Raw genomic sequence first — 18,157 nt, 5'->3', positions numbered from 1 at the left:
AACTGCTACCCCACAATGATCATGTTGACTTCAAAAATGAACTTTCTCAGATACAAGCAGATATATCTTCACTGAGATCAATGAATAGTCAATGCCAGTTAATAATGTATTCCTTTTTCAGAGCATTCTGGGATGCAAAACAGTCTGTTCTGGACATGTAAGTCATTCACAGCTGTCTAGCACTACAAAACTGGTGAAACCTATACTTTATGCGTAAACCCTGTAGAAGAGAGAGCCCCATAGAGGTTTCAAACCAACCTACAGAATTCTGAACCCGCAATAGAATTCTCTGTTAAATTCTATAGGTCAGTTTAAAGATTATTTAGAAAATTATCCTTCTCTATTAAATTCTTGAGTGTTATAGAATAATTCCTAAACAACTATATTAATCTCCATAAAACATCTATTAATTTTATCTCTTAAATGTCTTCAATATTAGTCTACTTTCTACTGAAATATATTAGGTTCTTCCCTATAGAGTTCCTTCTCTTCCTTTTTAGATTTTGTTTATATTTCATTTGTTCAGCTAATTAATAGCCACTCAATGGGTTGAAGCTTGTTCCCTAAGGACAGTTGGACATGCTGAGAGGACAACCTGCTGAGTTCTAAAAAGTTGCCTGTGACTGCCCTCCTGTTTTATTTGGAGACGTAGGCTCCATTGACTAGTTGTCTGAATATGCATTGCTCCATCTTCAGCAGAGCAGTCTTCCCCATTGGCTGCTCATAGTGTAATATGTGGTCTTATTGAACAGAGTAGAAGTCATGATGCCTGAGACCAATGAGGAAAGTTGTTTTGACTAGACTGTCCCATTCACACAACAGAGTCCTAATCAATAGACACTCAAATTGCCCTCCTAGAACATAAATTTAGACGTATTTAAAAATAAACAATACTTTGCCCAAACAAAGCCCAAGCAAAACTTTGCTGCTGCTTTAGTTCTGATAATTACTATACAATATGTCTTGAGATGCTCTTTAGAACTTCATTTATTTCTGGTTTTCCTGCAACCTCTGAGAATTAATCAAATGATCCTCGTCCCATTATCTACTCTTTGTTTTAGGTCAGAACCTGCTGACATCCTCTTGCTCTTCATGCTCATTACATGCTCTTCAAAGGCTTAATCTATGTGGGTTACAAACAAGAAGCTCAGTCTCTTTCTGCTTAAATAAAGACCCGATCTGTCTCCCATTTAAGTCATTGAGAGGTGGTTAGGGGCCATAAATGTCTGTGACACTTTAATAGCTCCTTCGGTTTACATAATCAGAAGCAAATCTGTCAGCAGAATATTGCATTATCTTGCTAATTTTTTCTTTAGACATTTTTGGGTATAGCCTCATTTGAAAAATTCTGCACATATATTGAAATCTCTCTTCCTTCCAATTCCCCCATTTTAAAAAAAATAAATAGTAGATGACCTCTTCCAACAACAACAACAAAATCTATATGTGTTTTTTGGACCTTTTGACTTAGTGCAGACAAGCTTAAAAATGTGTCCTGGGAAATGTTATCACAAATTATATTGAGAATTGAACAAACAGGTTTGGATAAAAAAAAAGAAAATTGAATCTAAATACTGAGATACCGTGAGCTATTCTCATAGTCCAGCTTGTAACCAAGATATTGGAAGCAGAGATCTTACATGCAAACCTGGTGTTGGAAGATTTCCATTCCTGTTTCCAAACAGTTCCAATATAAGTATTATTCAAATAGAACTTTTTGAAGTAATCCAGTCACTAGTTATAATATCCAGAATGACGTGTATCAGTTATACCTAATAATTGTATAGTGCTATGCAGGCTTTGATTAAGTAATCCTCACAACACTCATGTGAGGTAGGTACGGAAGATAAATATTTTTCCCTATTTTACAGGTAGAGAAACAGACACAAAAGGTGACAGAGCTGTTGTAATCTGAAAAATGTCACTAGAAAATGGCATTGTGAGGCTCTCCTTGTATTTGTCTCAATTATTTCCAGATAAAGATATGCACATATACCTTTTCTGCAAATGGAACTAGAGATCTGAGAATTAAGTTGTTTTAAAAAAAATAAAATAAAAAACCACCACTTCTCAGGAATCATCACTTTCTACAGGTCAAATTGTGCCCTTTGCCACATTTATGCAACTCCCACTGTCTCTGTGTTATGTTCTGTGAGACAGCTGTGGAAATCCATTATCTTCTATGAATTTGTACAGGTGTAACTGATTGGAATTTAGTTAAAAATTCTGTTGACAATGCACAAAAAGAAATAGAATCCCCGTTGCTCTCTCTTAACTGAGTGGGCTCTGCAAAAGCTAATAGGAATTCAAACTAGTAAGAATATATTTCAGCCAATAAACTCTCTGACTCAGAGATCTGTTGAATAAGAAGGAACCATTTCTTACATAGTCATTTTTCAGAGCACTTCAAGCAACTTGCCTTAGGTCACTCATCAAAACAGTGTCAGAGCTGGAATTAGAACTCAGAAATTTCTGTCTTCTTAGTACACACTGAATCTCTAATTAGAATTAGAATCTCTAATTCTATTTTGCACTTCTATACTGCCTACAATCCAAACATTCGGAAACATGAATACATTGATCCAAATGTCAAGATTATAATAAGGTGTCCTACCATTACATTCCTGTTTATTTCTGTAAGCATCATATACAGCTTGATACACATAAATTATTTATAATCTTTTGCCTGCCTGTACAAGCAAAATTGATTCTAGTTCAGATAACCTTTCTTTTTCCCTCCAAACTTGTTTCTCATTTTTTCATTCTTTTGTGTTTCCTGTTTCTGGCTGGGAGGAAATGTCAAAATACTGCAAAAAACGCTGTTTGTGCAGTCTTTGTGATCTAATTTGAAGAAGGAAGCACCTGAATTCTCATGAGAGACTATTCTTGTGAGCTTTCCAGTGCCATTACGCAGACTCAAAATATCAGATAGTTAGTGTAATGCATTAGCAAACTTTGGAGTTTTTTTTTCATTCTGAGTCACAGAACCTTTTGAGATCCACCTATATCTAGCTATAACATCTCCGGTTAGTAAAAATTGCAACGATGACAACCATGACATTTTTAAAGAGTTAGATTCGTGTCCTTACCAGTGTCCAAAAGTCACTGAATGACTGTTCTTGTATTTAAAGATGTAGTATCCTTAGCTGTAGGTACAATACAAAAAGGTTTTCTGGTGCACGAATGGTTTTAAACTGAAACTAAGGCTGCCTGTTAGTAAATACATTTATGGGATTTGGGATATCTCAGTGCATTAGTGTTTATATTGTACCAGATGAAACATGTAAAAGCTAGATGTTATTAAAGCAGCCCCCAAAAGTAGCTAATGGATATTCTGGCCCTAGTCATGATAGTAGCTGCCACAGAGGCAGGACTGTTTCTCTGCCTGTGCTTTATCTCTGTTTGGCAGTTTTAAAAAGTGTTGTACAATGAACGCTCCTGGGACTTGCACAAAGTTGAAAAACTTAAACTACATTTAGTCTGTTTATAAAAAATCATGGGGCCCCGCTCTAGATAGAAAAGGTCATGGAAACACATTTTTATGCCTTCAAAAATGTTATATACTAGTTGAATGATGGGTTTTATTTAATTGAATTAGCATCCCCAGGGATTCTGTAGTTGCATAGTAAGAAATTTATTATGGAAGTAAAAGTATTTTTCTAACTATGTCCCATGCAGCATTGGTTTGTCGTCTCAAGGTGACCCATGTGGGAAGAAGGTTTTGCAAAACAGTCTGCCTGGAATAATGCTGTTTTGGTTGAGCATGTCCATATCTTGCAACATATACATCAAAAACTGTTAGAACAACAGACACGTTATCACCAGGTGGAAGTAAAAACCATCAGTCCAACCTATCCCAACCTCAGCAATTAGTTCCATTTTTATTTGAGACAACAATAGAAGCCTCACAGTTGTCATTATAAACAATCTGTTAGATGTTAGATGTAAATCCAGAAACACTCATCTTTTCTAGTGCTTCTCCCCCTCCACAGACAAACACCCCAAGACCCAGACTAAAGGGGATTAAGACAGAATGTGGATCAGATTGACTAGAACTATGGGGCACCAAACTACAAACTAGGGTGACCAGACATTCCAAGTGAAAAAATCAGGATCCCTGTTGTGTTGTGGGGAAACCAAAAGGCCAGTTTTGGCAGGAGTTAGGAAGATGTGCACAGGATGAGTTTAGTAGCTGAGATGGGTTGGAGGAGAGAAGAGAGAAAAGCAACTTCCTTTCTTTGCTTACTTGTCACACAGGTTTTTTTAATACTCCCACTTCTTGTTTTGTTCCTTCCTTTTTTCGCTTCTTGTGTATTTCCTCCAGTTTGTGTTTAATATTTTTAAAATTTCCTTTTTTCCTCCAAGACCGGTTTTTAAATTAATTTTTCTGTTCATTTCAGAATAAGTAGGTTTTTTGGTTTTGTGTTTTTTCTCTGTCTTCAGCTTTATATTTCCTGTTCTTGCACATGTGTGAAGGTGCTCATTCAGGATATTAAATCATTTTTTAAAAAAGAGCTCTCCTTTCACCTTACAATGAAATTAGCATGTGCATAACATTTTCCTATTTAATGTAGACTAATAGCAATAGCATTTATGTAATGATTTTTATATTCAAGGCATTTTATGCACATTCATCTATGGAAATTAATCTTTGCCAAATTCTGCATAGCAGAAGAAAGTGGCTGACACTCTAGTCTCCTAGAAGAGTGCTGCACTGCTCAGGTAGTGATTTTGACAGCATGACCAGGGGATGTGTTGATTCATCTTCCGACTTCTTGGAACATCTAGCCTGAGAACTAGCAAATATATCCTTAAATATATCCTGTGTGGTAGCTACATACTATCAACGTTGAGAGATGTGCTAACTGAGGAAGATAAATTAAGAACATACTTTTAGAATATAAATTAAATTCATCGAGGGAGTCACTGTCTCGACTGGGATTAGACCTTGGGAATTCTTGGCTCAAAGGTCTATGCTCAGATCACTAGACATGCCACTCTAATAAAAAAGCATAATTTGTAAATATATACAAACAAATCTCTTTTCAAAAGTTTCCACTTGAGCTCATTGTTTTAATCCACTTTGTCATCTATATCGAACGTCTGCCAGTCTCCCTTGTAATGCCATTTACTTTGAAATTATATTTTTATTTTTGTTGTAAACAGTGTCTCATAGATACAGATAAATAAATGGAAGAGCTGAAGATGTCCTCCTTTGTATAGGCCCATGTATACGAAAATCTCAGTGCCACATCTCTGAATATCCAGAACTTACAATGATTTCATTTGTTATTTGCATGCACATAAGAGTTAGTTGTTTAATGGTCATGGTAAACAAAAAAAAATAGTTAGCGCTACAACTGGCTTGGAAACACAGGATTGGACCCAAGGGGACTAAATAAGGAGTTCTTCTAGTAATTGCAGTAGATAGAGAAGCTGTCATTGTACTCTCTCTCCTGTGTCTTTCCCATTGATATAGCGGTAGTGGTCATAAGACTATTATGCAGCATTTAGCTGAACTGCAGCATTGTTTTGTGGTTAATTATTTAAGTAAAGTACTGTAGCATCAACTAGAGAGCTCTCTAGACATGAGATCCAACAGGCAGCAGACAATAGTAATTCGTCTCCGGTGCTAAACACCCCAAGAGGTGCTTGCTGAGTGTGCACACTGCAGCCTCCTAATGATTGCCTTGCTTCTAGAGCTATTAACCTTGTTTGTTGAAAGCCATGAAAATGAACTGTGAAGATGAGAAAGTGGAAATAAGTTGGTTGAGACATCAGTGCACTTCATTTATAATGGCCATGAGTAGTGAAACAGCCAGATGTGTCCGAGAGAGGAGGATTTCCTAGACCAGCTCTGCAGTATTTAATACATATTTCATTGTCTGTAAAATCGAAACTCTAGATTGAGCAGGCTTTTTCTGGGCATTCACAGATCATATTAATGGGACGAGATAGTTGGCATAAAGTGTATAGGTGAAATGGAACAAGAGGGAGTTTCTTTTCCTTAGGGAATCCACCTAACAAAATGTTAATGAAGTATTCTGTAAAGTTAAATACTCAGAAGGATAACAGTTCTGCAGTTTCCGCTGGAAGCATCCCAATCAATGCAGCCTAATTTGTCATTTCCAGTGGCCGCAGTAAACATGAGAATTCTGTTCTGTTGAAAAGTAATTTTAAATGTAATGTCACCTACTCACACATGCCCCTATCTATAAAAAATAAAGTAATTGGTTAAATCCTCAGCTGGTTTAATTTTGAGTAGCTCCAGTGAAACAAATGGAGCTATGCCAAATTACACAAGGTGAAGATCTAGCCCATTGTTAGATTTTTTTAAAAAAATATGTCATGACTGAGTTAATATATTTTCCTTCAATTACATTAATGGCTGGGCCTCCTGGTAATGCAACCCCACAGGTTGATTAGGCTGGGTAAGTAGTAGCATTATATGGTATAATGAAACAAATCTAGATTTGGAAGAAGGCCTAGATTATTTTTATTTCTGGAGTCCATGAATATTACTGATAGTTGTCATGGTTATTCATTGTGCCAGTGACTCTTCCTAAATAATCCATGGAAAGATCAAGGAAAAGGCTACTAACACACCCTTCCATCCAATGGATAAGCTCTGAATTCATCAGATGGGGGAGGAAAGACCATGCAATAGGGAATGGTAATGGTCCCAAGAAGGACTTTTCCCTGAGGAACATCATCTAGGGAGCCCCCTTTGGTCAGGGCCTGGAAATAACACTATTGATCTGTGTCCGAAAGGGACTTGACAATCTAAACAACAGAGATAATACAATGTTGAAGGATCGTGATTTTGAGTAGAGATGTATAGAACTGGAATTACCTGCTACCTGCCAGAGGAACTAGCTAGATCGATAGAGAAAATCTCACTCTCAAATATTTTTTCATCTGTTTTTTCTTAAAACAAGTCCAAGATAGTAGCCTTATATATACAAATTGACTTCTGACATACCTTTCACAACCTTTTATTTGGATTATTTTGTGATCATAGAGTCAGTCACTAAAAATGACCTGACTAATAACCTATGTGACACAGATACCTTGTTTTATATCACATTGTTTTCTTTCTCTTTCTAAGGCTGGAAGAGAAAAATTAGAGCCAGATGATGCATTGATATATGAAGAAGATTTGGATGGTGGAGAATATAGCGAAGAGGAATTTGAAGAAACCACAAAATTAAAACTACTGCGTAGAATTGCCTCACTGGCTTCCAAACTGAAAGAATTTATTGGAAACATTATAACCACCGCTGGAAAAGTTGTTGTTACAATTTTACTTGGTTCAACAGGTTGGTGCTTTTGAAAAGTTCCTCAAGAGTCCCTTAGATTACGCATTGTACAAATGAGTTTTCAGCACCTTGGCACACTGGGGAATAACAATGGAAATTTTGAAGGAAAATTAATTGCTGCTGATTTTTATTTAAATTAGCTTTTTGGCAACCATGGAAATACACTGATCTGTTTAATTTTATAATTATTTATTTATTCATTAATTTATTTTGGTACTTGTTCTAAGTGGCCCAGTCTTTGCATATATTAATTTTAAAGTTATTATTATGACCAAACTTTGAAAAGGCTACATGTTCTAGGTAAGCAACGGGATGTGAATTAATAGACTAGGTGCTGGCTCCTTCTACTAACCCATATATTAAACAAACAAAACACTACTACCCTTTATTTACTGGTCTGTTACACATTCTGTAATAAAAATGTCAAATTTGATAATGTTTCTTATGAAATTACAAATTTGGTTGATAAAGGTAACTGTGATTACATAGTATACTTCGTCTTCTATAGGCATTTGACTTAATCCTGAATGACATTCTGATTAAAAATATAGAACTATATAAAATTAATGTAATTCACATTAAATGCATTAAAAACTGGTTAACTGGTGGATCATGAAAAGTAATGGTAAATTAAGAAACATCGTAGGGGGATGTTTCTAGTGGGGTGCTGCAGGAGTCTATTCTCCCAGTGCTATTCAATGCCTTTATCAACGATCTAAAATAAAATATAAAATAATTTCTGGTGAAATTTGCAGCAGATTGGTATCTGTGCCGACATCAGTGAAATGGTAAATAGTGATGGGGACAGGTGAGTTATGCAGACCAATAACGCATTTTAATGGACCCAAATTTAAGAACATAGAATGTAGGTGACCCATAAAAGATGGGAGTCTATATCCTGGATTGCAGTGACACTGAAAAGGACTTTGGGGTCATGGTAGATAACCAACTGAACATGAGCTTCCAGTGTGATGCTGTAGCTAAGAAGGTGAATGAAAACCATGGATATATAAGCAAAGAATATCAAGTAGAAGTAAAGAGGTGATATTAGTGAGAACATTAGTGTAGTACTGTGTCCAGTTCTGGTGTCTGCACTTCAAAAAGGATGCTGAAAAATTGGAGAGAGCTCAGTAAAGAGCTGTTAGAATGATTTGAGGGCTGGAAAAGATGTCTTTTGAGGTCTGGAAAAAGATGGCAAGATTTAAGAAGCTCAGTCTATTTAGTTTAGAGGGGGGGAAAAGGTTAAAAGGTGAATTGATTGCAGTGTGAAAGTACTTGCCATGGGAAAAAAAATTTCTGAGAGTAGATATTTCTTTAACAGAAAAAGGCATAATGAGATCCAGTGATTGCAAACTAAAGCTAGACATCTTCAAGCTAGAAAAAGGTGCAATTTTTTAACAGCCAGGGTAATGAGCAATTGAAATAGCTTACCCATGAATGTGGTAGATTCTCCATTACTGAAGTCTTTAAATCAAGACTAGATATCTATTTAAAAGAAAGAAAGATGTTATAGGCTTGATGCAGATTTACTGGATGAGTTTCTATGGCTTGTGTTCTGTAGGAGATCCAACTACATGATCATAAGGGAACCTACTGGCCTTTAAATATATGAATCATGAAAACAATACATACTCACTTGCAGATTATTTATTAGAAGAGAGACAATAACTTGCCTTAAATATAGCATATAAGCATGTGATGATGCTAATATAACACAGACCAACTTACTGTTAGTGGAAAGTTCTTTTATCACAGATATATGAAGTTAACCTTAGTATGTACAATACCGCGTGTCCTATGCCTTAGCTGTGAAGGGCTGTAGTCACCCCTGGTTTATGCTAACTTCTGCTAACATAACCTGGGATGAAAAAACAGGAAATGGGGAGTTTCATCAGCATAAAGAGTTCACTATCCCACTCTGCTTGTGAGCTGAAAGGGAGAAATCAACACCTGAAAAATGGGTGCAGCTGGCCAGGAGGGCACATTGCCAGGCTGGCAGGAGAATACACTAATTCCTCCCATCCATCAGGTGGCTTCGGTCTGATGGTAGGGCTCCAAACACAGTGTAAAACCGCATCCGCCAAGGCATGGATCCTTCTGAGGCACAGCAGCCCACTCTGCTGCAGGGTGAGTACCCAGATTCGAATAAATGAGCCCCAGATATCCTGGGAAGTATCCACCTTCTGGACACTATATAACCTGTCCTACAAGAAGGCAGCTTTCATTCAGGTATTCAATTGTCAAGATTTTTTAAGCAAAATGGGCCAGATTCCTCCCTAGTGTTATTCCCTTGACTTCAGTGGAGTTACTTTGGTCATGCCTTTGGCCATTTATGTAGGATGCAAGTTGTTCCCTTAGGTCACTTCCTCCAGTTTTCTGCTATCTTAGATATGAGCATCTCCCCACCCTCACCCCTAAATCCCCCTCTTGTGGGCTACATTAGAAGTTTCATGAGATGTGCTCCATGTGTGAAGAGTGAGAATAGCAACTTCACAAATGAAATGTTGTTCTAAGTGTGCAAAAGAAAATCTACATGGGATACAACAGAGCCCTTGGTACGTATTAAGTATTGCAGGTATTTATGAGGTATAAATTGAATTACTTTTATCCATATTTGGCACTGACATAGACCACTTGTACCGGATATGCTGTAGACGCCATTTTATTTCCAGTGTACACATTAATACCTCACTGACTGGGGGACACATTTCTAGTGATTAGAATTAAAGGATTACATGGGAAACTTTCACATCATATTCATTAGTCACATCATTTTATTATCCCACAGGTTATCTTACAGAAATGTCATCAACTTGAAATCTAATACATTTTTTTTAAAAGTTAAAGTACTTTCAGGTACAACACCTCTGTCTGTCTCTGCTAATTTGGGGGTTTCACACAAATTCTTGTTTTTCTCTCCCCTTTTACTGTGGGAAAGATCTGCATAAACTAGGGAAACTAATTATGTACTCAGAGGAAATATTGAAATTGACTATATATCGGTGTGACAGAATTTGTTTTTATAACTATTTAATGACATTAGATGTTGAGATTAAAAAAATTAATGCTGTATAACCATTAAAACACAAAGTGTCAACATCACATGTCAAAATATAGAGTAAATATCCTCAAATCAAACGCCAATAAGTTCTCAAGCAGCATTTTTCTTACTCTGCCTATTTGTACATTTCTATTCGTATTGAAGGACATATTTTTTCATCGGAATGAAATCAACATTTACCGACATTTACAGATATAAATCTATACATCTTCTTACCTATCTTCTAAGCCTAGCTACATACCAAGTGTTAATATTTAGAGTAAGCAAAATGGAAAAACAGAGAAATACGTTGTCTGGCATTTTTTCGTTAATAGCAATCTTAGCTGCTACTATAATAATAAGCAAAAAATATTAAAATGTGAATGTGATTTTGAAATTGTTCTGATAAATTGTATATCATGCTTTAGAATTAATAATTTTTTTTAATGCCAGCTTTTTCTCAGTACCCTCAATATTTGTTTTTGCAGGTATGATGTTGCCATCTTTGACCTCAGCTGTGTATTTCTTTGTATTTTTGGGGCTGTGTACATGGTGGTCCTGTTGCCGAGTATTTGATCCGCTGATATTCAGCTGTCTGTGTGTATTAATGGCTATATTCAGTGCGGGGCACTTGATTGGACTTTATCTGTACCAGTTACAATTCTTTCAGGAAGTTGTTCCACCAAAGGACTTCTATGCAAGGTAAGAGGCTTATATGCATTGTTTAATTGTAGATAAGTGGTGCACTTTTCTGATGGTAGATGTTGTTGCAATTGCTCTTCCACATTACAAATGATTTAATATAATTTTAGGGAAATAGATGTAATGCCAGAAAAGTCCATGTTCAACTTTTGAGAGTCAAAGCGTGAAGTAGACTGGATTGGCCCTAGAGCCTTGTCTGTGTGAGAGATGACAACAATGGTCCTTTTTAGGCAGGAGTAATCCTCAGGTAGGAAAGAGGAGGGGTTATCTGGCTAAAAAGGTAAGAAGGCAGAGAAACCCTGAAGATATGATGACCCAGTGTCTCAGTAAATGGCAATACATCACCTGGAACACACACACATTTGTGGCAGAGGAGACAAGAAGATGTAAAATACATCATAACCATCTCTTGATTAATAGAGAATGTGTGTACATTTTTGTCATTGTCAGTGCACTTACTTTAAACTGAGAGCTACGTTGACAACTTGCCAGGAGATGAAGGATCATGCCTACTTTGCATAATATTGGGCAAATTGCATGCACCCTTCCTTGCCTTGTATCCTGTGATCATAGACCAGACACCAGTTCTATGTTCATACAGGCAGCCTTGCAGCTTGGAAGATGTAACATGCTAGTGTCTGAAGTTTCCACACATTACCTCTGTAATAAATATCTATTGGAAGTATGTTAAACTACCCTCTAAAACATATAAGAAGAAATCTTTTTTTTTTAATCTAAAGGAGCTGAAGTCATGGAAGTATTTTACTGGTTAGTACTTGTTCTGCTGGATTCTGACCTCAGATTGCATTTATGATAAATAATGCTTAGTGCCACTATATTTAATTGAATTAAATTAAATCTAACCTTTTAATTTTCATGTCGTCTGTAGTATGTTTCGTGTTACTTTAACCTATTGTAAATTGAAAATGAAAAGAGATTTGACATGCCAGAATTAATTTTTTTTTTGTCTCAGAAAAATTCATTAAAACAAGTGAAAAATAACATTTGTATATGTACTGTTTTGGTACAACAATTGGTACATTAAGTATATTGGCATATTAAGTTCAGTTTTTGGCACTCATATTTTTTGACGTTTTATTTACTACACAATTAAGTTTTGTAATGTTAGGATTGCTGACTTTAGGAGAATGATCTGAGTACACATATTGTGCAGGGATTATAAGAGATTCCTAGCTGTAGGCTCTTTTGTACCATCTAGAGGCCAGTGTAGGCAATTGTATGAATTCTCATAACCTAGAGGGAGAAAAATAATTTTAAACCAGATTCCGAAGCAGCCTAAAATCCTTTTTTGTAGATTTATAGATTCCAACGTCAGAAAGGACCATTGAGATCATCTAGTCTGATCTCCTGTATGACGCAGGGCATAGAGCTTCCCTTCTGCTTCTTCTTTAATATGTTGGGAGAAAGTAGCAAACCTCCTATTAACTACCTGTGTACTAGGATATGGCCCTGTAATTTTATTATTGTACACCTATACATTCTTATGATGATAGAAAAAATTCTCTAATCCAACTTGTAGTATTCTCTAATCCACCTTGCTGCATAGTATTTTTACTTGAATCACTAAAGTGCTTTTTTTTAATTCAGACATTTATAAAGATTTCTCTTTTTTTCACTTATTTCAAATCCACACATGGAAAAAGCTAAAAGTTTGTAGTTAATGTCATTTAGGTCTTAATTTTTGTATTACATTTCTTTGTAAATAGTGCAGCTGTACTTTATCGTAATAGAATTTCACTTAAAGAAAACTCCAGTGAGATTCCAAAAGCTACAAGACCTCAAAAAGCAGAATAATTCATATATTGTATTACGTGATTTGGGGCATTTTTTGTTTAAATTTCTCTTTACATTTCTCATATCCTAAACGGTTTACAAATTTAAAATATCAAGTTTAATTAGCCACTCTTAGTGAAAATTTTAGAATAAAAATAATATGCAGAAGTAAAACATCCTAGTAAAGATTCAAAGCAAGTTGGCAGTATGGGCAGAAATTTGGCACTCGGGCTTTAGAAACTTAACTGGTCTTATAAATATGTGATGCAACTTAAGGAGCTTATGTTTTAATTACACAGACAATAATGTTCAGATGCAAAATGTACCAGAAGACAAGCGAGCAATAGATGCTCTAATCTCTAAACAGTATATGTATCTCTTTGTAATCACACTTCTTGATTTGGTGAATTGATACTGATGGGCTTTGTGGAAGAAATCATTTTAGGAGAGAGCTGAAGAAAGAGTGGTGGTAGCAGTAGTTGGCCACTGAAGGATGTACAAAGTACAGTGTGGGTTGTGCTTAGGCAGTGGATAGAGGAATAGAAGAAAATGAGATAGAGATGTATCTGGGGTGGCACTGGGAAATATTTTAGCATTTCCCATCCTCCAAGAACTTTAGTACATTGCTATTTTATTAATAATATTCTCAGTTTGAGGCAGAGTTTCCATTAATACTAATGGCTGGTTCACGCTCATAAATCCCAAGTACATTAAGATAAGAAAAATATTCTTAATATTTTTTCAGTTGTTCTTTTATTCGTTCGGTATTTTGCTTGTTCTTTTTCTCTTTCCTATCGAAAATATATTATTTAATAGTTGCTTACAAGGGGAAGGAGTAATAATTCTCAGCTTTGTTAATTTATGTGAAGATCACATCACCTCCTTGTGCTAAAATCATTGCTAGGGGAATCAGTGCAGCAATGTGTCATTGCTAGGGAAATCAGTGCAGCAGTGTGTTATTATTTGTGAGGGTCAGCTTTGTCACTAAGAGAAAGTGACCTTCACCCGTCCACAAAACAGAGAGGATTCACATGAAGCAGGCTTTTACTTCTTTGTAAAGTTTAAAGACTCAATTCCCAGGTTAGATTCGTCCTTTGTTTTGCTTTGTGCAAATGCAAGACATTCCTGGGTTCACAAGAAATGTACGCATTGTTTCTGGTCAAAACAACGTGTGTCCGCTTTGGAGAGCAAAACACATCAATTTGCCAGCATGACACTTTATGTTTGACTAGATTAAGTTCAACTACGTCCGGACAAGCAGGGAAAGTTCTGATGTTAACTGTTTTCATCTTCTCATGTTACCCCCCTCCATACTGTACCTTTACGAAACCCGCACTGAAAAATTCAGCACTAGCGATAAAAATAAAAAGAATGGTTGTACCAAATGAAAGAGATTTAATTGAGAAGAGACAGAACCAAAAATAAAACAGGATGATGCCTGTTTGGTGAACTTGAATGTTTTGATCTGAATCCTTCTGGGAAGCTGCAGCAATAAATAAATCAAAACAAAAAAGGATATGGAAAAATATAGCACTATGTCTTCACCATACTGTTTTCTCTAGGATAAATATGTGGAGCTTCTTTAATGCAGTAATCATGCCACAGAGCCTGCTTATGTTTGTGGCTTTCCTATATGCAGATGTAATTGTCATGCAACATTTCATAAAACACACAGCGTGCACTAAATGGCTCAGCACATATTGAGGCCTGGAGACTGAATAGTGGGTGGTGCTGGTAGTAAGGAGGTATAGCCAAGACACCCATTACATGCCTTTGGCATTTTGCAGTGGCAGTGCTCCTGTGGAGCTGCATCTTCAATGTCAGAGGTCTTTCCCTAGACCAAACTCTGGGAAACGGAGGGAGGAGGTACAAGCAATGCCTCTCTTCCTGGGTGAACAGTGGGCCTTACAAGTGGAAGGGGGTGCAGTATGTAAGACCTGTGCCAGAGAGGATGAATCAACTCTTTAGTTAGGACAGTTTTTTCAGGTGTGGCTTATTTACGCAGTATCTAGTATGTTGGGTAGCAGAGGACTTGCCAAGATGAAGAAATGAAATTAGTCCAATAATATAAGGTTTATCCCAAGTCGCTAAGCCCATTCCTTTGCAAAATTGTTAGTAACATAGTATGTTAACCTAATGATTTATCCATTAGGTATGTAACTAAGTAGCTAGTGTACTTCTGTTCCAAGCAATGCCAGATTTAGTGTTAATAACTTAAATTTTAAAAAGTGAATGAGTGTGTTTAGAGAATGAGTTTATCCTTATACGTTAATAAAAATCTAGAAAATCTAAGACAAAAATTGTAGATTTGTTGACTTTATATTGTCTGTATGGAGATCACTAACTTCTGGTGATACTGAGGGCCTGATCCTGTGAAGTGTCAATCACCTGAAAGGGAGAAAGCACCTCATGTCCAGTTGAAGTAAATGGGAGTTGAGGGTGCCCAACACGTTGCTGTATTAGAGCCTGAACATATAGGTCAAATCTGAGACCTTGTTCTAAACATGAGGGAAAATGCCTTTTTTAATAATCTCTATTTATTTTTGTGGGTGTTGTTTTTTACAGCAGATATCACAGTAGAATCTAAACACTGCATCAGATGACTAGTCTAGGTTGTCTTCCACTCTGACCATGCACACTGGTAGAATCCGAATAGCCAAATTATTTGCATATTTACAAAAGAGAGATGGGTCCAATACAAAGCCCTTCATTTAACATCCCCAAGAGTTGGGATCTGGATTCAATATTACTCTATATACAAAGGAAATAAAATGTGTATACAAGGTGAATAAAAAAAGTCTAGGAAAAACAGCGCCATTGTTAAGCCAAATTAGGCACGGACACAAATAACATTTCAGCAGTATGTTAGAATATTCTTTCTCCCAAATTAATTCTCTGGGTTTCTTTCCGTCTCCCTTCTTCTCCCCCACCCCACCCCAGTAAGACTTAGAGACATGTGGAACATTCTTCTCAGATTACAAACCCACTGGACCTGGGTCTGCCTTGGTGATCCAATACTATTGACAAATATAGATAAGGATATCCAATCAGAAGGAAGATCAGAAATCCATTTGTAAGTTCTATATGAAGCCACTATATGGACGGAATAGAAAACGGCCTCCTTATGACAGAATGGTGTCTGAGTGCTCTCTGTGGTGGGGGAAATGAGTGGATTCATGTTACATAGATCCTATGTGCTGCCCTTGCCCCTTACCCATCATCCTTTGCCAGTGAAATCTCACTGAGCACCTGCAGAGCGGTATTTCAGACCACACAACGAATGGACCTCCTGTCTCAACATCTTCCTTTTCACAACACATCTACAATAATTATTTTGCCAGTGAGCCCTCTTTAACTTGATTTAAAGGAGGATTTACCCCTAAAAGAGCAACAGAATGTAGCTAATTGTCACTGATGCATGTTCATAATGAAACATACCGGAACTCAGGATATTAGTAATAATATTTAGAAATAATGCCTACATAACTCCTTTATCATTTTATGTCTCTTTTGTTACATATGTGGCTGGTTCTGTTAGCAGCTTGGAAAGTCAAGTTCAAGTTCTTGTTGGTAAATGGCAACACTCATCCTTGCCATTATAGTAATCTCTTGCCTTAGTTTAGATAATAATGAGATAGCCCAAGGCATGTGCTGTTCTGGATAACACCTTTCTTTCGAGGTGTTTTCTCCCAGGTTTTCATCCACTAAACAAGCAAGGACATGATGAGCCTCACTCCATGCAACAAACTCTCTACAATAGGAATCATTTCTTTACTGATGGGTGGCACGAGGAATCACATATTTTCTAAATATTTTATTGACGGTCAATACTCTGTGTGAACATCCTATCTCTACCGAGGACCGGCCAAACACGCGGCTCTTGTGTCTGTTATTGTGATATTATACTTAGTAATATTTGGGCTGTGGTGGAACCTACCATGTACTAGGCACTTTCCAAATGTCCCAATGTCCAAATGTCAGTCTAAGAGGATAAGCTACATACAAAAGGTTATGGAGAGAGAAAAAATATAGGACCAGATTCTTAGACCTGTTCTAATTACATTACACCATTGATGCTGTACAAAAGTAGCAGAAATTGTTTCTATCTTGCCAGCTCAAGATTCCCCTGGAGTTTGGAATTCCTCAACATGTAGAGGTGACCTAGCTGAATTCTGTACCACCTCCCTGAAGCTTCCATTGTAGAAGTTAGTAAGGAGTATGGCTGACGTGCGCTGTATTCCAACTACCCCTAGGGGGGGATGGCCCCAAATTACTCAGCCCAGGGTTAGGGCGGAGATGGAACTGGAGAGAGAACCTGATCCCAGACAGATGCCCTTACTCTGCAGTGCCAAGAGGATATTGGCTATAGCTGAGAATCTGGCCTCAGGTTTTTTGAACTCGTTAGTTTTTCCCCACTGCTAGACAACTTAGACATTATTACTTAACAGTTATTGTAATCTTCATGGTAGAAGTAGGTCTAAAGGAGGGATATAGAGGAGGATGAAGTAATGGACTTATGGACTAGTTCAGGAGAATATTCCATATGTAAGTGTAGAGGTGGAAGAAAGCCCGGAACAGTTGTGGAAGAGACTGACAGATATAGTTAAGGCTAGCACCATTGTTGGAGCAGGGATGGGGAATGCAATATGATAAGAAATGAGTGGAAAGTAGGGTGACTAGATGTCCCAATTTTATAGGGACAGTCCTGATATTTGGGGCTTTGTCTTACATAGACACCTATTAACCCTCACTCCCTGTCCTGATTTTTCACATTTCCTGTCTGGTGACCCTGGTGGAAAGGCAGGGAGGAACAGTATTGTGAAAGACTTCTAGAGTGACAGAAAAAGTTTGAACTTGATGCATTGCAAGACCACCATCTTCAATTTATAAAATGTCAAATTGTAAAAACATATTTAAGGAAAAGGAAAGCCATCAGCAAATAATTATTTTTATATCACGCAGTCTTCTGTAAAGAGCAGTAGTTCTTATTCAGACAATAGATTACTGCATAATTAATTACTAATTATTTCTGTAAATTGTTATTCATATATATTTGCTTTATCTGTTCTAGCTATGCACAGGATGCTAACCACAGAAAAATACAGAGTGAAATTCAGAATGTCCTCTGGGACTCTTGTTTTATGATGTGAAGTTCCAAAACATTTTTTCTTTTGAATAATTAGGGTCATACTATCTAGATTAATTCTACTGATGACCAAAGTCTTTGTAGTAAACAAAGCTTATGGCATTCGGTGTTGGTCCTGTGATCCATGTTTGATTCCTGGGCCTAACTTCTTATTTA

The 18,157-nt window shown here is 36.8% G+C and overlaps 1 protein-coding gene across 1 annotated transcript in view; it reads left to right on the top strand.

Annotated features, from left to right (window-relative positions):
- PIEZO2 (piezo type mechanosensitive ion channel component 2) overlaps window positions 1-18,157 on the top strand; it is a 427,523-nt gene that overhangs the window by 256,980 nt on the left and 152,386 nt on the right. Inside the window, 2 exon segments of the mRNA XM_067547859.1 lie at window positions 7,109-7,319; window positions 10,848-11,061. Of these exon segments, the coding sequence (XP_067403960.1) occupies window positions 7,109-7,319; window positions 10,848-11,061 (425 nt within the window).

The sequence above is a fragment of the Emydura macquarii genome, unplaced genomic scaffold (assembly GCF_026122565.2).
Source record: "Emydura macquarii macquarii isolate MOO-44397 ecotype Brisbane River unplaced genomic scaffold, CSIRO-AGI_Emac_v2 contig_212, whole genome shotgun sequence".
Lineage (NCBI taxonomy): Eukaryota > Metazoa > Chordata > Testudines > Chelidae > Emydura > Emydura macquarii.
The sequence above is the reverse complement of the archived record's forward strand: the minus strand, read 5'-3'. Positions and strand labels throughout refer to the sequence as shown.